Source organism: Tauraco erythrolophus, chromosome 1 (genome assembly GCF_009769465.1).
Source record: "Tauraco erythrolophus isolate bTauEry1 chromosome 1, bTauEry1.pri, whole genome shotgun sequence".
Classification (NCBI taxonomy): Eukaryota; Metazoa; Chordata; class Aves; order Musophagiformes; family Musophagidae; genus Tauraco; species Tauraco erythrolophus.
This window is the reverse complement of record NC_141465.1, coordinates 20,459,568-20,481,114: the sequence shown is the minus strand read 5'-3', so window position 1 is coordinate 20,481,114 and position 21,547 is coordinate 20,459,568. Positions and strand designations below refer to the sequence as shown.

General features: G+C 35.2%; 1 protein-coding gene across 2 annotated transcripts in view; it reads right to left on the bottom strand.

Moving 5' to 3' along the window:
* GBE1 (1,4-alpha-glucan branching enzyme 1) overlaps positions 1-21,547 on the bottom strand; it is a 172,424-nt gene that overhangs the window by 43,485 nt on the left and 107,392 nt on the right. For both annotated transcript variants that reach the window (XM_086631299.1, XM_086631307.1), the window contains exons 10-12: positions 20,029-20,127; positions 17,173-17,283; positions 14,028-14,199 (exon numbers count right to left, since the gene is read on the bottom strand). In XM_086631299.1, coding sequence (XP_086487425.1) covers positions 14,028-14,199; positions 17,173-17,283; positions 20,029-20,127 — 382 coding nt within the window. The remainder of the gene's footprint in view (positions 1-14,027; positions 14,200-17,172; positions 17,284-20,028; positions 20,128-21,547) is intronic.

Genomic DNA, 21,547 nt, shown 5'->3' with positions numbered 1-21,547 from the left:
CAAAACTGTTACCTATCTTGATACTCATGAATTAAGCTGTGCTTTTTTCAAACGACTTTGTTCAAACGAAGTTAGGAAACAAATAAATAGTTGTAAATTAGTGGTCTAGCACTGCGAACCTATGAGATCCAGTTCCTAAGAAACAGAGATTTGCCATGAGTTATCCCTTTCTCCATTCCATTATATTGTGCCTCTTATTTGCACATTACAGCTATCCCTTCTGGTTTTGAAATTCAACAATTTGCTATATATACAGATGCAAACATGACAGTATTCATCTTATACTTGAAACACATTTAAATTAGCCCTAAAACCTGTATCAGCTGAAGGCATAACAAAGCTGGGAGCCTTTCAGGACATAACTAATAATTTTAGGTTTTCCTTGTGACACCAAAACACAAAACAGATTTACATTGATAAATGACAACTGGAGCAGAAATTATTTCTAGATTGCATTACAGCTGCTTAAAACATGATAAAATTTTAATTTGCTTTCCAGGTTTTAAAACAAATACTTCTGAACTAGTTATAAAAAAAGACTATAAGAACTTCATTTGAGTAGCCACCTCTAATGTTTTTCCTCAAGCAGTTTTTTACTAAAAGAATATTTTAACAGGTACCGCTTCTTTCTCTACCCCAAAGTTCCATGTAATTGCTAGAATTGATTTTTATATGCATTTATTCATTAATTATTTTATTTTAAAACATTATTTCCAAAAATAGCATTCCATTTCACTGAAATCTGTGTGCATTCACAGTACCATACTTCATGCTGTCATTGAACTGCATACAAAGGAGCGATACAGCTTTCTTATGGCTCAAGCTGAAAATGTATTGATACCATATTAGGAAGTACATAATGCTTTTTGTGCCTTTAAGACAAAAATTCATTGTCAAAGGCCAAAGTAAACTTTTATTTCAGAAAAAAAGCCTGCTTCAATGTCAGAAAAGTGTTGTGTTACAACTGTTTGTACAAATTTGGCTTTCCTGAAACACTAAGATGATTTCTCCTCTCCCCCTCCAGCAATGCTGTATGGAAACTCAATGTGACAAAAGCAAAACACAAAACAGAGACGAGAAACCATTAGAGATTACTTGCACACAGACATTTTGAATTGGACATATGAAACATTTCTCAGTAATGATTTCGCATTCCTTTGGGTTGTTTTTTTTTTTTTAAATAATCTTGCTCAAGTGATAAATGCTTTGCATGGATCTTCTTTTTAAAAAAAGGGAAACAATCCTCTGAAACAAGTAAAATTACATCTTTATCTGCAAAAAACTGCAGATAAAGATGTAATTTTATCAATTATAATGTCAATGTATATATATACATTGTATATAGATACATACAATGTATATATATGTCTATATTGTATATGGACACATATATAACACAATTTATATATATGCATGTATTATAATTGATGTAATGTCAATGTCATTACTCCTTCTCTTGTGATCCATTTCATTCCATTACACAGCCACACTATGCTGGTAGCTTATTTCACTACTCATCTTCTTATTTAGATCTTAACGAGAACAATTTATTGTCAGAAAACAACACATCCTTTAAAAACCTGATATTTATGATATCAGGTTTTTAAACCTGATATCATAAATATCTGATATGGTGACAGTGGGAAGGAGGAGTAGACAGACAGGGCTGTAACACGAGACTAGTAAAAACTTCTTATGTCCCTGTGTCTAGCCTCTTAGTACCTCGGATACAGCTCACATCATCCTTTTATAAATTAGGAGATGAAAATAATCTTCTTCCAGAAAGCAAGATATGCCACAACTTCTAAACCCAATATACTCACTACTGCTTTCTACAGGCTTTCCCCAATCTATATAGTTGTAGAAATACTTCTGGCACAAGCATTTCCATATTTACAGTTAGGAGAAGTGAAACATAAGCCCTTCAGTTACACATCATACTGTTTTCTGTCACTTGTTCAAGAGCGCCTGGTCTCTCTCAGTATTTTCAACATATTCATATAAAAGCATGAATCAAAAACTTACTGAGATAACGTAACACGTAGACAGGTCCTTTATTAAGATAAATTTTATTTATTTCTGCTGGCCTCTTCCTATATTGAAGTTTTCAGAGACAAGCAATGGATTTAGTCCTGTATTGTTATGTTCAGTGTGCAAACTAAACAGTAGCCTTTCATGTATGAAATGAAAACTTAAAAAAAATATCTTTCCGGTCTACAAATATAAATGCAACTAGTAAATATGAAACAGGAAATACACAATTTTTCTGAAAACTTCAACTATGTCTAGGTTCAACTCCAGAAAATACAGACTACTTTAAATTAAGAGACTCCCCTGTTTCATCATTTTTAATCAAGATGCCCTCTTCTTTCCCATAAGCAGGGAGGCAGGATATCAATAAACAGCTTACTATATTTCTAAGACTACTCACAGTCAGCACTATAACAAGAATATTGCATTATTGATTTTCCTTTTTTTTTTTTTCCCCCTCTTCAACCAGAACAACAAATTTCACATACTGGAGAAGCCTGCACAAGTAAGGCAAGTTATCTTTACATCTACTGAAATTAATATGTCAATATTCTGGCATACTTATCAACTTATTGACTTTGAATAATCATATTAATGTTGACATAAAAAGGCATAGCACATCTTCTAAAATTCAGGATTAAATTGGGAGGAGAAGGGTGGGAACCTTCATGACAAAGCCAGAAATAAAATGGAATTGAAAACAAAAACACACACTGCAGTTTAAAAGATTAGTCTAGCTAAACTTCCAGTTTCTCCTTTGAAAAGCACCTGCAGTCAGGAATAAGAATTACTACAAACAGCATCTCCATTACTTTCTTGTAGATTATCTTTACTTCTCTGATTAGTGTAAATTACTGCTTTAGCATCAAAATGGTTGCAAATACGACATGTATTAAGATAAGAGAGTGCATGTAAAACCCACATTGGGATAAAATTTAGAAACAAGGTAACCCAGTATTTCAAACATACTATTGCTATATAGAATATTTTCAGTAGTAATCGCTAGGTTATGTTTTTTTTTTTTTTTCAAAAAAAAAAAGATTGAATTATTAGGAAGGACATGAAAAGCTAGATGAGATTTAGAAATATATTAAAAAAAGAGGGTTTTAAAGAATGAACTATTCACATTATGAAAGGTCTGCATAAAAGCTGCCTAAGTACAGCTAAATAGAACACAAGGAGGAAAAAAATAAATAACACAAGTGAAGACTTACTGAAAATAGAATATACATTTACACAATATTTTGGTACCTATAAACAGCTGGCACTCTCACTATGGTACCTTAGATGAAAAAAAAATTGAGTTACGGAAGCCCATCTATGTTCAGACTTACGCATTTTTCCCTTCAAGCAACACTACGTACAATTCCTCACTTTCTAAGATGGTGGCAGCCATTATGAACTAGAATAAATAACAAACCACAAAAATAAACAAACATAAGAACAAAAGCTCAGCCTGAACCAAGTTTTTTGTTTGTTTGTTTTTAAAAGGTCATATGCACATGTTCCCCTAGTCCTAGAGAGAACAGATGCACAAAAGACACCTATGCAGAAGTCTAGAGTAAGACAAAATTTTAAAAAGTGTTTTTACTTCAGGATACATATCCATTAGTAAGAAGCTACACATCAGAATCACAAAGTTTGTACTTTTTGCAACTTTAAGGAGTAGAAAATAAATGGTGGAAAGCATGCTGCTTATCCAATACTATGTTAAAACATTAATATTTTCCTTCAGATCTCCTTTTTTGCATTATTGTTTTGAAATAAGATCATACATTTCTTCATTATGAAGACAAAGGCTGTCAGCTTAGGCTGCACAAAGAGCCGATCCAATATAACCATCACGATGATCCAGGTCGTCCTGTAGTATTTTATTTTGTATTAATAGTTAGCTTGATGAAAAAAACCTGATGAGCTTAAGGGAGTTCTTTCATAGTCTATGGACTGATTCAAGTCAGGAGTAGATTAAGAGATTACTTTTAAATGACCTCTCTAAAAAATGGTAGTTAAGCTATTCAATGGAAATCCTTGCTTGCAGCACCTGCTCTGAATTCCATAAAAAAATTTGGATCACTATACCAATTGAGTAAAAGCTCTGGTCTTCTGGCCATAAAGAGACTGTGCTAGCATTCTTGGCTTTGTGAATAATCCTCTGTTCTCCATGAGATAGTCCCTTGTCCTGTTTCTTCTCCAGCCCTGCACTTTCATGTAATACATTTAGAAAGAAGTAGTCTTTTATATTCAACAAGACATTCCATAACTCAGAAGGTACGTGTTCTATTCACAAAAAACAAACAACCACACAGAACCAAAAAACCTAAAAATATTAATTTTCTGTTCAGCCAAAACTAATTTTACCCTCTTCCTAAACTCCCTTTCTAATTTACTCCACTATAAACACCTCCTCTCCCTTCTTGAGAGCTTACTAAAATCAGCTCTATATTCATACACAAGATTAACCTCACAACACTTAACTCTGAAGTAAAACCAAAATACCTCATTTTCACTGTATTTTTATCCATTTCCATGAGCTCACGGAAATAATTTACCCTGAATTATGTACAGGAATGCATCTTTTTAGGAGGAAAGATAAAGTGACTATCCTGGGTTAATGGAGTCTGCAGTTCCACTCCAATACAAACCTGATTGCATGCCTCCTCCACCCCCACATTCTCCTGGTCTGCCTTCTACCTTGCATGTGTTTCTTCCCTCCAGCACCACGACATTGCTACCTCTCTCCGACTGCTACTATATAAAAGCATTCTTCCATTAAATCTCCTGACATATGGAAGCACACCAAATGGGTTAGAGAACTTTCAGATTTCCTTTTTGTAAATCTCAACAAGGTTATAATAAATTACAACAGAAATGTACTCCAAATCAAAGCATGTAGCTATGCTTACAGTCATAAATTCTAGGGACAAATGAAGACTGCATAGTTTGAAATTTCAAACTGAAGATCTCAAAAGACATCTGAGAAAGACAGGTCAACATTTATAAAAGGATGTTTTAATATGCTTTACTCTGCAGAATTTACCACTTCTTATGAAAATTTGCATAGAATATACTTTGCCCCTTGAAGATCAATGCAAATTCAACTACGATGTTGTTTAATTGCATATTCCAGTCAATTTCCGAGTGAGTGTGGGATTAATGGCCTCAGAAAATTATAACAATAAGCAGATTTTAAGCTAATAAAAAGTGCCTGTGAAAATAGGAAGTTCCTGAACTCATAAAGATATCTCTTTTTTTTTTATTCCAATGTCATCACAGAAACTGTTATCTCAGTTTAAACTACATTGATTTGGGAAATTAATGACACTACAGATATGAACTCATTTCAAATTACCACAACTGCGCACATTAAAATCCAAATTGGAATGTATGCCTAAGGATCTATTACTCAGACTTTACTAATACAAAATGTCACCTGTGCAGTCATGTCTCAAAACAACAATTCCTTACTGAATAACACGTGGGGTTTAATTCTATTTGGCTCTGCATTGCCCTAAACCAATCTGAGAAAGAACAACGCTTTGCCGAAGGTGGGGGTGCTGATTAACAGATTCTTACGCATGCTCTTACACCAGCACACTACGGTTTCATGTTGCTAAATTACTTGATTGGAATGTAAAGGAAAACACAGTTTGTGTCACCTCTTTCTCTCTTCAAAAGCCAGCCTACAAAATCCAATAATCAGGAAGAAATTTTTTGCTCTCTGGTAGACAGTTTTGGACAAAATAGATCCATTTTTCTCTCGGCCACCTAAGTGCTGAGCCCTCTCCAGATCACTGAGTATAGACAGACTGTAAAAAGTAGAAGTAAAACACAGCTGGGTGTGGTGAGAGGCTGATGAAGCTTCTTTTCAGCACTGGGGTTTCAGAAATAAGTAACTTAAATCAAAATTAGTAATGATAAATTATCAGCATCAGAATCGTATGAAGCACAGTGAGCAGCAGAGAGAGAAAAGACAAAAGCTTTAATATGAACAACATACTACCACTGTTTGAATGGTCACGCCTGGCCTTCCTCCCTGCTCTTACACACTAAGTTCTTCAAGTGATGGCCTTGCACAGATTTAGCTTTTATCAGGTAGACTGTTTCTGCAGACATCAGGTATCCAGGAAATGAGTGGTCTCCTGTACTAAGCATGTCATTTAGTGGTGTTGATAAACTAGAGAATAAACATTACCCCTCTGCTTTGTGACAAAGTGGGAGCTAAGTTCTGTGTGAAACCTACATGTTATTGCATGAATTCATTGAAGAAGGTATAACAGAGGGGAAAAAAACACAAAACAAACAAGTCTCTCCCTTCTCAAAAAGGCAAATTACAATTATTTTTTTTTTGTGATCAAAATGGAGACTGGGATGTTGGATTCCAGTCTTATCTATATATCAACTTAATATTTACAGGAAAATCTGAAATTTTTTTCTTCTTCCTCTCAGTTTTGCACCATGTCTTTCAACCAAGAACCCAGAGAAGCAGAAGTCTGTATGTTAGCTACAGTAAGTATAGCCAATCTATCTTCCTGAAAACATGCAGTGATGCACCAAATCTTCATGTGACCACAAGAAAAAACACATATATAACCCCAAGAGTGCTCTCTGCTCAGGAGAGAGAATCGGCTAGATAATTTTTTTCTCTTAAGAAGGTGGTATGAATAAAATCATCACACAAAGGCATTTTTATATACTTCACAGTGTCAAGGCTCTTCTAAAGCCCTAATGTTTAACAAAGAGTTCATAGGATGAATCAAGTTTTTTAAAATTTTTAGAGGAACTACAATATGTAACATTTTAAAGCACCTCAAGAAACAGAAAGCGTTCAAAGCATTCTGCTTGGATCCAAGTTAACCACAGCATATAAGCTGTAAGATGACTACACTTTATTGCTTACACACTTAATGAATCATTGAGCAAAGGAATTTTTTTATATACACATAGATAGAAAAATAAATTTCAATATATTATAAAATTCACAAATAATATCACACTTCTATACTAACAGGCAAGAATATTCTGTCCTCTACAAAAATGTTAATTTTGGCCCACATCTGAAGACTAATCAAAACAGTTTCTTATGCATAAGTATGAGCATTTATATGCACAATTCCCAATAAATCTGAGATATGTTTTTAAGACAGAGTTTTTACTACAGTGCTTACATTCTGAATTAAAAAAGCTAAGGAGTATGAAAGTGAAGTAAATCTATTGATTTTAAATTTATTTGAATTCAAGGTGAAAAAACTGAAAACAAAATATAATTTAGTCAGAAGATCATAGTCTTTAGATTTATCTTTAACTATTATTTTTTTTTCTTGAAAGACGGATAAGTAAAAGTAATCAATGCCATCTGTATATAGTGTAATCATGGTTTACTGAAGAGTTTCTGAACTTTGTAGCTATGGAGGAAAAAAACAAACAAAAATTATGAAAGGACAGAATAACAACCATGCCCTGTAGAGTTAGAAATCCAGGAAATGTGAAAAAAGCTTCTCATAATAATATGACTTTGTCAATATTTCTGTAATAAACTATAATTTTGAATGCTTGAAAAGAGAAATGCCTCCAAAGACCTGTGCTGAAAGTGTAAAGTTATAATATATAGTGCAAATTCATAATATATAGAGGCCTGTTCGTGTGATTGTTCTTCAAAACAACAATAAAGCAAAAATGAAAGCTGTCATACAGAGATGAAACTCTTATCTCTAATATAGCTTAAATATATTTATTTCACAACTTCATTTATTATTCCTTAGCGAGTCTTCACATCACACAGACTATTATATCAGTAGACCAGGCTGTATGCGCTCACACATGGTGACAGAAAAGATGTTACGAGTCTGAACTGTGAGCTGTACAAATCATACAAGATGCAAGACAACAGATGGAGTTTTAAGAACAAAGACATTAGCAGAAATCTCAGTAACAGTATCATGGTTAAACGATGGTACTAAACATGATAAAAAAAATAAATAAAAATCTGTAGTCCCTAAAACAACTCAGGCTTAAGAATCAAATCTCTTTATATCAGTTACAGAGAAAAACAACTAGAAAACCACTCATCCTTCAAAAAACCACCTTGTAACTGAAACAAAATGTCAGAATGGCTCAATTTAATACAAATTCACTCCACTAATAATACTGGAATATCTGATACTCTGCAGAATTAAGACTTAGGAATAAACTAAGGAAACATCAGCATTTCTCTGAAAGAAAAAGGAGCACCATACACAACAGCTACCTCAATTTAGAGGATCTTCTCTCCTACTTTGGGAAATCCTACCTGGATTTCAATCCATGAACATGGTTGCAGTAACTGTTGATTCTTGAGCCGTTCTGAGGATGCTGCTGACTATGAAGGCTTCTGTTTTACAGTTCCACACTTGAGATAGACACTGACGCATCATCATATGTACAGACTCCTGCTAATGACCATTTCATTTATGTATTTAAATGACATACATGCAGGTATAGAATTTTCTTCCCTGCTCTCTCAAGGAGGAAGTACAATCAACTCCCACAACAGATTTCTAGTATTTGGACATACTCAATTTGTGAAGAGAAGGTGGGGCAGAAGGAAAATCAGTTTTCCTGTGTGTTTAGTTTAGTTTGAAATTATGAGACAGTCTCTCTTTAATTGCTTTTCTCCCAGACACTCTAATGTGTTTTAAACAAGTGTAGAAATGAAGTTTGTTTTAATCAAGCCTAAATGAAACAAGAAATATTAACAGTTTGCACCTCTAGACCTTCTGGAAGAGACTCTCAAAGCAATTAATGAAGCCTAATCTATATATTTGTATTCGTCCCTCTGCCACTGCCCACCCCAAGTTGTGAAGTAGGGGCATACAAGGTACTATGGAACAAAGTTGTAGGTGGTCTATCACTACAGGACAAATTGTAGGTAAGAGTTCACATTACACTCTTCTTGTTTTCTACCTTAAAATGAAGACAATTGTTTCTGTCAGACTGCCATGAAATTAAAGCATCTGGTAGAACTGGCAGCACAGAAAGCACATTTGCCCAGAATACTAGGTAAGCATATTAAGAAGGATGATCTTAAACTACGTATTCTAATCTGCAGCCTTTCCCAACTGAGCACTTCAAGGCTGTTTATCAGAAGGAGTTGACTGAAGGGAGCTAGTTTAAAGAGCATTTGCTCTTGCATGGCCATTTTTTAGGTCATGGTCTAAAAAGACACACTGTAACCAGTGCACAAGAGTAATAAGTGTTAAGAAAGTGTACCAAAAAAGTGTAAAAAACCAGAGCGATTTGTTCGTAACATGTCTAAGAAAACAAAACTCCCTTAGGTTTAAGCTAGATATCCTTGTTCCTGATACAATTTAATTTTATCTAGCAATAAAAGTATTTCAGATTCTGTTTTAAATAACAATGCCATGTATATTGTGAGTTATGTTGTATTACTTTTATTTCAAATCTTTAATTAATATTCTTAAAGTAAATTGTACACGCATTTCCCACTCTGATATTGGTGCTACTGATACAGTCTTTGCACCATTCTTTCTTGTTTGTCAACATGTTTCAAAAGCCTTATGTTATAAAGTGCTTTAGTTTAAAAAAAAAAATTAAAAAGCTAAGCTTCTTTCTCCAAAATACTTGAAGGAATAGATGATACATAGCATTTTGTTTTGTTTTATTTTTAAGGCCAAAAAGAGAACAAGGTCTCATCTTACTAAACCATTAGAGAACAAATTTTTAATGCATCAAAAAAACCCTAAAGCACAGAGAAAGTAGATAAACTATTGTGTAAACGAATTAACAAGGAAGCTTTATGGGTAGATTTGATATTAGCGAAAGAGGTAAACATCAACGCAAATGATAACACCATGAGTCAATGCTCATGATTGCAAAAAATGTTCTAGTTACTGCAAATCATTTTATAGCTTATATATTATATATGTATAAAGTTGTTTTGCAGGGAGAGAGACTTGGTCTCTGGAGTCCTAATTAAGAGTTGTTTTACTATAGAAAAGTCATGAAAAATAGTGGTAGAGGTTCATGCAGGAACTAATCTCCATTTAAATCAATAGATTTGAGTTGAAGCAAATTTAAAATGAAGAAGGAAGCAAGAATATGATTGTTAGCAAGCTGAAAAGCAAGACCCTACAGTGGCATAAACCACTATATATTTGTGCTATAAAAGATCCCAAGGATCTAAAATGCTATTTAAGGACCCTTGGGCTGGATCTTACATCTATTCTAGGCAAGAAAGCAGCAACAATTGCTTGTCTAAATCTAGACAGACAAACAGATGTATCTTGCAAGGTAAAGAGAGAACATGGAAACAAGCTCACTGAAAAACTGGCACAGCTCTTTCCCATGTCCTGCAGGGTTTACCTATGCACAGGGCCCAGATAATGAGCAAGAGAAAAGAAAAATAATATTTAAGGGAAATGAACAGTTACAGTTGTCTACAGCTTTTTTTCAGGGACAGGATGGAAAATGAAGCCAAAGGAAAACAAAGGGATGTACAGACAGGAAAGTTTTGTAGTGGTAAATTCAACTGTTATTTTCAGGAAATACGTGAGAGAGTTCACGTTGAAGTTAAACATTGTCCAGTGGGTAACAACAGTGGTTGCTTTATTTTCAAGATGAAATCAGAAGGCTCCTGTAGTATTCTAGAAGTCTTATAACAACTTCTATTAGTCCTTATTTAGCAATTGGGTATACTCAAATCTTAAGCCTTTTTGTTATTTTGCAGGGGGTTAAATTGACAATACAGGATTTTAGACAGATACAGAGTTCTTATTTTGAATTTGTTTTCAAATTTTCGTATTAGAGAGGACAAAGATGTATTTCTCCAAATATTTTTTTCACATACTTGTCTGTTTTTTATTAAGTTAAATAATAAAGATGCATGTTGTATTTCAGTACGACTACAATTACAAACAAAAATACTTGAGTACGAATAGAGGTTTTTTTCCTATTATTTCCAATAATAAAATTACTTCCACTATTTAATATAAGGACACACTGTGAATGCTTGGGGCTTTGTCTTTAAGCATCATTTACGTTCAGACAACCAAATGTGTATTATCTATGTCAACATCTTCGTGGAAGCTTAGCTGTGGCAGAGGAAACCCTTAAAGAAGCATCACCTGTGCCCCTACTCATGCATTGTGAAAAAGAACTTGCAATTTGCATCATTTCCTAAAGTCGCATGACGTTTTCTGACCAGTACTGGCCAGTCTCAGTATTAAAATCTCTGTCTAAAACAGGAGCTGCGTTGAACAAACTACAGCTACATTAGGATTGTTGCTCCCTACCTGCTTTGAAAGTAGAGGGTTTAGGTACAGCACAAGTTTCAAAACAACTGCTACTTTTTTACTATTTACTGTTAAACAAACTGGCCTTCCAGAGTGTTCATTCACTACAGCAGGATGTTTATCATTGTCATGTTCATTTTCAGCCAAGCATATGAAGTTTTTTACCTTTCTAGGTTAAGTCTTCCACGCCAGATGGGTACATGAAGCCCCAGAGATCACTTGCAAAGCTGCACAGAAAACTGAAACACAGACTGGAGGAAAGAATGCTCCCAATGGTTTGTGTTACAAGGGAACCAATTTAATGAAGTGACAAAACCTTCCTATTCACATTTAAATTTGCATACATCATTGATTGCCTATACTGGGATATAAGCAATTGAGAAGGAAAATAAAAGGCTTCAGTGAAAACTAAACATTCAGAAACATGGAAAATAAGAATAACAACATCCAAGATTTTTGCAGCTTCTTATAGATACCTGCAATAAGGACAGAGAACCATCCAGTATGTAAAGTGAGAAAGACGGAAGAAAACCACAATCAGTGTTCAGTGTTCAACGGGATGCATTTCTTAAGAAGAACTTGCTTGCACGTGTTGAGTACAAATGATACTCCAACACAGGTGTAGTTAAATATTATTCCAGATCTTTAAAGACAAATTCCAGGATACATCTGAGAACAGAGATTTCCATTCCTGATATAACACTTTTTTGAGGCGATTTGTTTTTCCTTAAGGTGAGCAAAGCATTGAGAAAGCAGAGTGTTGCTTTGGTGTCTGCCTTTTCAGAAAAAGAAGATATGAGACATTTATTGAAGGACCTAGAGAAGCAGAGAGGCACCTGGAGTGCCTTTTCCAGGTGTTAAGAAAGGACATTTCCACTCCTTCCCCCACCTCACAGGAGGCTTCTCTTCCTCCCTCTCGGCATTTCCTCAAAACTGAAAGTTAAAAACTCATTTGTCACTGTATTTGCTTAACTAGATAGCATGCTGCAACATGCATTTTAGGCGCACCGGATTGCAAGCATTCTGAATTTATATGTCTTCCCCTCCAATACTTATTACAATCTTTTCACCTTTTACGTATAGCAAACTATAACGTAGTTACTGAAACATCTGCAGTGCTCAAGGATGCGCAATATTAATTGCTCAATCAACCTGCATTGACACACTGGATTTAACATGCCACATTGAATTACTGATCGTTTTCCTAACCTTACCAAGTCAATCTGGGGCAGACACATCCGCGGTTTAGCTGGCGTGTTCTTTAAACACCTGCTTCCTGAACTACTGTAGTATCACTAGTTTGAACGGAAGCGCACACATCGTACCTTGCACGTTTTGCTGCCTGACTACACACTTCATAAATATTTATTTCATTAACTCTTCTTCACTCTTGGGAAAAATTTCTACATTTTATTAGACACAATAGTTTTACTAGCATCCCATATACTGAATTGATTTGTTCTGTGCTGAAGCTACTTTAATTCTTTTTAAGAAGATCCATAAATACAATGTTTTTATAGTGTTGTTCTAATATCAAGGAAGAGAACGTGTATCTGTACAGACATGCTTAAATCAAATGCCACCATTGCCTTATTAATGTTCTCCAATATTTTTAGTTAGAAAAATATATTTTTAAATATACTCCTCATGAAAGAAGGGCAATATACATCCAACAATTCCCTTTAACTTGATAATACAAAACATTTAACAATAAAAGTTGAAGGCAGTATTAAGCTAAAACTTCTATAATTTTCAAGTGTTTCATTGTCATAAAACTGAGATGATCATTTACAGCATGCTTTCAGCTTTTTTTCCCCAGGAGACTATCACAACTGCTATACAAAACTTGCCACACCACATTATAGTAAAAATCACAATTCTGTAAAGTAAGGATTATTTTGCAAAGAAATTAAGGAACGTGAATATGGTAAAGAGTAACAAGCATAAATAGCTTCAGCATTTTGTATAAAACTAAGAACAACATTCAACTTTTAAGATGACTACAGGGAACTGTAACTTACTGATTAAATGAGATATTAACTATTGGACTTTCTTGCAGCAATAGTGCTTCAGAAGCCATGCAACAGTTGTTTTTACAGCTTATGAACAAAATGGTAGTATTGCTAACTTACTATGTCCCTGCTTCGATAGCAGGATGTGCCTCCTATCTATGATTAGTCCTTGCCTACCTCATTAAGCTTTTGCTCTTCACTAAGAAGCAATAAAATACAATCCAACTGATTGCAGATTACTTCCTGACAATTAATAACTGAAATAAGCACAGAGCTTTCTTTAGTAAATTCACTGTTACCATAAAAAGTTTAGGAGAGTAGAAGAATAGAGACAAAAGACAACCCAGCTGCGTAAGGCAAGGCTCACCACCTGTCAAACTTGCAGAACAACAATTAAAATACTAGTCTTGAGTTGTAAATCAGAGTAACCTGAACCAGAGCTTACCACATGTTTAAAAGTTATTTCTGTTACAATTAGGAACCACATTGATTTCATTTTCTTGTCTTATAATACATCTTACAGACAGAAAAACAATGCATATTACCTTTTGTACTAGATCTTTATAAAAGCATTTATGCTCCAAACTTCAGCACTGTGATAAATACTGCGGATGTAAGATGATGTCAGATTGGTTTATTTCCCTGCCAAGCATTCTGTAGATGAGAAAATGAAAGACTTGTTCCTAAGATTACTTACCCATGAAGTTCAGATAGCTCTCTCCTCCAAGTGCATGAGTAATGAGACGAATCATTTTATGAAGCTGTATTCCGCGATCAATAACTGGAGTAAGAGGCGAAAGCACACTCATGTTTGTATACATCTCTGCATCCATCAGTCGAAACGCCAATGTCTTATCACCAACGAGCGCCTATAACAAGTTTGAAAAAAAAAAAGAAGAAATCCCTTGGGTGTACTAGAAGTGTTTCTAACATTATTTTTTAAAGCAGGTGTTCCATATCGTAAGGGGAGGACTCATAAGATTGGAGAGGAGTCAAGGACATGGCTCTATGTGCACGATCTAGTCCCTGTTCATGAAGAAAGTTCCTGCCACTGTCAATGATCATCAGGTCACAGTGACCCTATCTTCTAATTACTGCAATTTTGTATTGTGTGATGTGTGATCACGTGGGCATGATATATATAATCTACTGCCAAAAAGAGAAAGTATGTAAATTGAGGCAGGTATGTCCCTCAGCTGAGCCTTGACTGGCTGCCAGACCCGACTGTCTGTTTTCCCCTTGCAACCCTCCATGTGGTTACTGGGGCTCCTCACACGGATGGGAGTGTGAGTATATGATCAATAAACTAATAGCTGTCTAACCCCTGTTGCGATCCTGCATTTCACCCGACAGGATCGAACTGCACAATTACTTCTGAGAACCTTTTTGCCTATAGATATCAAATGTGAAATGCTAGTATCAACTCAATAAGCCACAAGTGACCTACCATTTTGTCGTTTTTATAGAAAACACAGAAAATGAGAAAGAAAACATCTCGAATAAAGTTCCTGGGATGTACAAATAAAAGGCTATTAACACCACTCCTGATTTAGAGATGCAGAGTGAATATGAAGCATTCATTTATAGGCAATCAAGAGTGTGATTGGTTTTCTGTGATCTCACACAAGAGAGGAAAAAAAACCTAGTGATTCTGTCTAAAAACAGTGACTGAATTACTAACTTGCTAGTGCTTACTGTTACTTGAGAAAGGCCACACAAATGCTATGTAACAAGGATTATTCTAATATATTAGCATGTAGGTAGTTGAAAACATTTTGGAGGATTTGTATGTAAATAGCTAATTTTTGTTCAATTAGCCTAATTCTCCTTTTGTACTCTAGCATGAAAACTCACTAGATTCAAGAGACACAGATGAGTTGTAAACAAGTCTAGCTGAAAAGCATCATCATCCTTTAGTTCTCCAACTAACAATACAACAGCATATATAGACGATTCCCTCAAGTAAAAAAATAACCTTTTTAAAACAAAACAAACCAAACCAAAAAATTCCTATGCAACAATGTCAGGACTGAAGATTGCAATGAACAATTTCAAGGAACAACTCTTCTTTCAACTCAGAATGTGGCATTTGTTAGTGTCATTCAATATTTCCTAATCTTTCTATTAGAAGAAGAGGTAAATGTTCGCTATTCACGTTTTCTATGCCAGCCATGATTTTATAAACTGTTATCCTTCCCCCTTCAGTGATCTCTCTTCTATCCCGCAGAGTCTTGGTCTATTTAGTTTTCTTCTTACGAAAACCAATCCACACCTGCTATTATTCTTACCAACTCTCTCACAGCACTTTTTCCAGTTATGCTGTATATCCTTTGAGACACAGGACCAAATCTGCCTCCAACATTCAAGATGCACACAAACCATGCAAGACTACAGCAGCATACTGATTTTGCTCTTTTCTCTCCATTCCATTCATATTAATTCTATTACTGTGTCTGCTTTTTTGACAGCTATTAGCATAGAGCTGCTATTTTCACACACATAACCATGAGGCCCTGTATTCCAACTGGTAACAGTCAGCCTGTAGCCCATTATAACATACAAGAAACTAGAAATGTTCCAGCCCCTTACATACATCACTTCAAGTATCTTCAGATTGACTTTTATCTAACCTACCTTCATTTTGCTTCTCTAGCCTTCTTTTCACATATCATCCTGATGTATGTGTGCAAGCATTTTTTTTTTAATTTAAAATAAATAGATCTTTTTTGCAAGTATAAGATTCTAAAACAAAAATACATAGTCATATGGAAAACAACTCAATTGATAAAATCCAGTATGAAATTAAAGAACAGCAACTGTACTGTGATAATTCATGCTTTAGGATGAAGGATCAGCTTTTGTAAAAGCAAATAATCACAGGATGATACGCATTTCCAAGTAATACCTGAAGTTCTTTCCCAGGATTGAGACTCTTCTCTCATGCTTTAAGTCAACACTATGTAACAGTCTCTGAGATAAGAATGTAAATAGGTATACAAAATCAAGCTGATATATTTTTAAAGGAAAATTCTGAGTTTAATATAGGCCTTGTTTTGGACAATTCCATTGTCTTTTATTATAGAAGGTATAGGAAATAGAGTACCAACCTCTATTATGTAAAGGAAAGATTTCAAGGTAGGTTACTTAAATCTTTTATTAGAAATGGATTTTTATTTTTTTAAGTTCCTAATTTTAGAATTCTCAACCAATGTGTTTTCTGGCTCTTCAGAAACGGCCGTTACAAAGATTCTGGGAGATGAGTGTTATTCAAACTCAGAATTACTGTTTCATTTTTCCATATACAGAACTATTACGACTGCTGTGTTTTAAATCGAACTGTTAAAGAATATTTCATTTAGATCTTAAAAGAGGATGTTTCTGAAACACTTTCTTGAAGTGAATACAACAGTCGCAAACACTAATTCAGTGAAAAATTTTCTAGATTTTGATATTGTTTATGCTTATCATAAATAGTGCTCCAGCTTACTTTATGGGAATCAGATTTTCAAAAGTATGGATTATATGCCTTCCTACATCCTATGACAGGCAGGCAAAATAAGAGGCTGGGATTCATTTCTTAAAAACAAAACAGAACTGAAAAATAACAACATCCACCCACTCCAAGCAGAATTGTTTTATTAAAAAGAAGGATCCAAACAAAAAAAAAGCACCAACAGAAGAAAACCCAAACAAAAAACAAGCAGTAGTCCAGATCTATGTGACTCTGAAATTGTTCCCTATCCTTCTCAACTGTTACCTTATTTTTAAAAAACAAAACTCATCAAGCCTCTAAACTTCATGTTTTACTTGCTTGTATATAAACAAACACCCAGATAAAATACCTGGTCATGACTCTCTGCATAGGCAATGTATTTTTCTTCATACCGTCTGTTTGTTAGTGTATGCACAATATTGCCCATATTCCAGTCTTCATCTTTCAGCTCCTTAATTATCTGCAGAAATAAAGGAAAGATCATTGAAAATTTATTGCTGTTTTAACTAAGAGCACATTGCTACCTTTCTTCATTATCTTTGCACAGAAATTTCCAATGGACTGTGAACTGTATTACTTTAACTTCTCCTATTCCCAAGTTTTGAAGCCATGAGTTTTCTCCGAAAATCCAAAGAGATTTTTTTTTTTCTTTTGAGTTCCACTACATAAATAACTAGAACACTTTGTTTCTGCTGTACTTCCACATATAAGCATGGACAACAGGACTTGCTATCTATCATGCAAATCCTCTGATACAGTGATTTGACAGGCGCTGCAAGCAAGTGCTGTACCAAAAACTGGGAAGAAATACGTGGGCATGCACCTACCTACACACGATTTTGAAAGAAGTCCTGTGTTTCGAGCAACCCTGGCACAAGGCAGCTACAGCTTAACCACTGCGCTGTGTGGTGGAGAACAGATCACTGCCAGACAGCACTATGCTACTGCCATGAAGCCCGCAATAACGTGAGAAGGTGCTTAGCGCAAGGACTTCCATGTTCCCCTGATCTATGAATTCCTGGTCAGTTCCAAAACGCAGTTTCAATGCCAAAGCTTTGTAATACAAAATGAGCTTTACCTTTTTTTGCTATGCTAGCTCCTGATTTTTAGCAACTTAAAATTAAATCACATCAATAGGAACTTTCTGTCTTGTATGACACTATTTCCTCTCTCTTCTAAATCTAGCCGTATTTCAGTGTTAGTTCTTCCTTTTTTCTACAGTACTTTATAGACCTCCATTAATCACTACAACTTAAACACATACATGTAAACATACAGACATAAAATAAAAGTAATAAAAAGGCAGTAACACCAAGATGGCTGATATGATGCTGTAAAATTTAACATTCTGATTGTGACTGGCCATGTACTCCTAAACACTTTTTTTTTTTGACTCCATAAATTCTGGCTCTGAACACATTCAGGTCCCTATGCAGTATCATATTACGTACTACATCTATCTTTAATCTGAGCTAGTATAGCCACTGTTAAAACAAACAGCTTATCTTACTTATTCTCACAGATCCCTCAGAATTATTTCATGGAACCCTGGAGATCCTTCAGGTTTAAAACTGATTTTAGGAAGTTGCCTAGGAAACTCGTTATTAATAGCTGGAGAGAAATGACAGAAAGCAGTCTAGGACAGTTTGATATGAGCTGAAAGACATTGTTTCTAAACTTTTCCCTTGCAATAATTTCAGCTTTATTTTTGCCTCAAGAAACACAGTAAAAACTACATACATCATGTCTTTCTCTAATTCAAGGTCTTCTGTCGTGGTTGCTTATTTGCAGTTTCCATAGCTAGAAGCTTACTGCCTACATCACCCTATGTTCTTGTACTATCGCCATATTCCTAAATAACTGGAGTCTGCTGGGAAACAGCCTAGACTAATAGAGCTGAATTTACACCCAACATCCCATCAGCATGCCACGCATCCACTTGCTGTCTCGTGTTAAGTACATGCTTAGGTTGGAAGATTTTTTCTCCAGTGAAAGAACAGAACTTAGTGCAGGATAGGCACGTTTCCTCTCCGAGTATTGCAAATTAAAATAAGCAGATCATATCAGAGATTGCTAAATTAGATTATCCAACTTTTGCCCTTGCAAAATTCTACAGTCTGTTTTTTTTCCTTTGTAATATGAACTCAATCACTTGCATTTTGCCTACCCAGGAAATTGCTCATCTTTGCCTGGCTTAAGGAAGGTTCAACCTTCAGCCTAGAGGAAGTTGAAGGTGTAAGGTGAGGAGGGGAGCCAAAACAACAAGTTTTTTTTACTACAAAAATATGAGCCCTTACTGCATTCCAGGATATAAATCACACACTCCAAAGTTTAACAATGCTGTCCCTGTTGGAAAAGCTGGCAAGTTTGTTTTCTGAAAAGAGGTTTGAAAACTGTTTTTCAATCAGCCCTCCACCTCCTAGTTACAAAAGTGAAAGATGCTGAAGATAAGTTAATTTGCTTTTTATTTTAAGCTGCTCACTATATTTATTGAAGCATAATGCTCATATAAAACATTTATTGTTTTCAGATCACCATGATAGCCTAAGGGATTTGGAAGCAATCTTCTATCTAACTGAAAAACATTCTCTAAAACATCAGTAGAAGCCTTTTGAGATCATTTAGTGTTTTACTCCTTTTCTTGTTATTCTCTGTATTAAGGAAAAGGAGATTTAAATCCTTATCATAGTCAGTGTTTATTAGTATATTATTGTTCCTGAAGAGCATTTACAGATTTTTATTATTCTTTTTGTAACTTCACTGTACAGATTGTTGGTGTTTGTATAATTCACTTACATTTACTTTGGTTAAACTTTCAGCTCTATCTGCGTTCAATGCCAATTACTATGCTGCACTTCAGGAAGGTTCATTGCATGTTTTGGGGGTATTTCTTTTAATAACAGTTATATGCATATGTTTAACTTATTATTTACCTGTTCACACTGAATATGGACTACACATTCTACAGCTGTTGCACGATACAGGAGATCTCAAACAAAATGACTACGTGTATTGTATAAAAAAAAATATCAGCCGGAATGCAAAGAATAGCCCAAGCTCAAACCTGTCAGAATTTATTTTAATAAGACATTAATAGAGGAGAGAGTAAGATTTGCCAGTAGGATTCAAAAGTGCTTTTCTGTATGTACAGATAGAGAAACATCTCATTTTGAAGAACAGAATACATTTTTTTAAAAGTTCTCACCTGTATCCACTTATCTGGAATAGCCATGGCTAGTCGATAATCAAAACCCCCTCCTCCCTCTGCAACAGGACGACAAAGAGCCGGCATTCCAGAAACATCCTTAAATAAAAAAATTGCAATTATTAGTTCAGATTTTCTACCATACAGTAATGCTTCTATACAAACACTCTGTAAACTATAAATAGCTTCACAGATTGACCTGGGTAAAGGAGGAAGGAAAAAATAATAATTAAAAAAAAAAATTAGGGAGTGATTATGACACACAGATTTGCTCTTGGAATGCAAAAGTCAGAGGAAAGCATTTATGACTTTTCCTACCAAATACACTACTACAAAGTATTTTAATACAGTAGATATTTGAGGGGGAAGAGACCTCAGTAGGAGCAACATTTGAAATAATTAGCTCTCTTGAGCTCCAAGTAATCAATAGAAAGTAGTCAATGAAAGACAAATTCATTGTGTTTATTGTTATTTTGCATAAAGAATGGCATAAAAATAAAATGTTGAATATAAAGTACAGTAAGGAAGAAAAATACAATCATTACTCTTCTCCTAAATGCACAAAACCAAAACTTTTGATCCAGCTAGCCCTGGAAAGTGACATGCTCTTACCGCATATTTTTCCAGTTTCATACTGGTGGAGGCTGATCATTCTTAAATTTGTAATTAAAAGTTCTTAAAATACTTGTCTCACCATTTTATTAGGTAACTATGTCACACAGCATTCTTTTTCTACAGTTAGCTTATCTGTATAGAAAGTGCAAATCTCCAATAATTGCAAAATATCTATCAGTACTCAATTTTATTAACTTGTCAGTGAGAAGCTATTTCACCACAGTGGTTATGGATCAACATACAACTCCTGCGTCTACAGAAGAGAATTTATGGAATTAAATTTTGACTAGAACCAGGGCTTAATTAAGAAGCTCATTCCGGTTTTCTGGATTCAATTCAGTCTTCAATCCAATTGCTGCATTAGACTAGTAAAAAAGACATTTGCACTTGAAGTTATACATCCATATGCATACGTGCATACACACACACCCCACACCTCCCACCCTGCTTCCCCATGAAGTCAGGAGATCGACAGCATTATCACGAAGCTCATGGATGTCATGGGGGTGGAAGGCAGGGCTGCCATCCAGAGGGACCCTGACCGGCTGGAGGAACCGATCAACAGCAAGCTTGGAAAGTTCATCAAGAGTAATTGTCAAACCCTGCCTCTGGGATGGACTAAACCCTGCATCCCTACGGGCTGGGGAGCAGCTCTGCTGGGAAGGCCCTGGGGCTCAGGGCCAGCAGCCTGCCCTGGCAGCAGAGATGGCCAGCAGCATCCTGGGCTGTATGAACAGCAAAGCTGGGAGATCAAAGGAGGGCATTATCCCCCTTTACTCAGCAGTCATTAGATCACATAGAAAACTGCATCCACATTCCACATGCTGTAAATACCAAACAATGAAGCAGAAATTCTTTCCAAGCTTTTAGGTATTATAAAAGGAAGTCCAATAGCTCTCCTAAA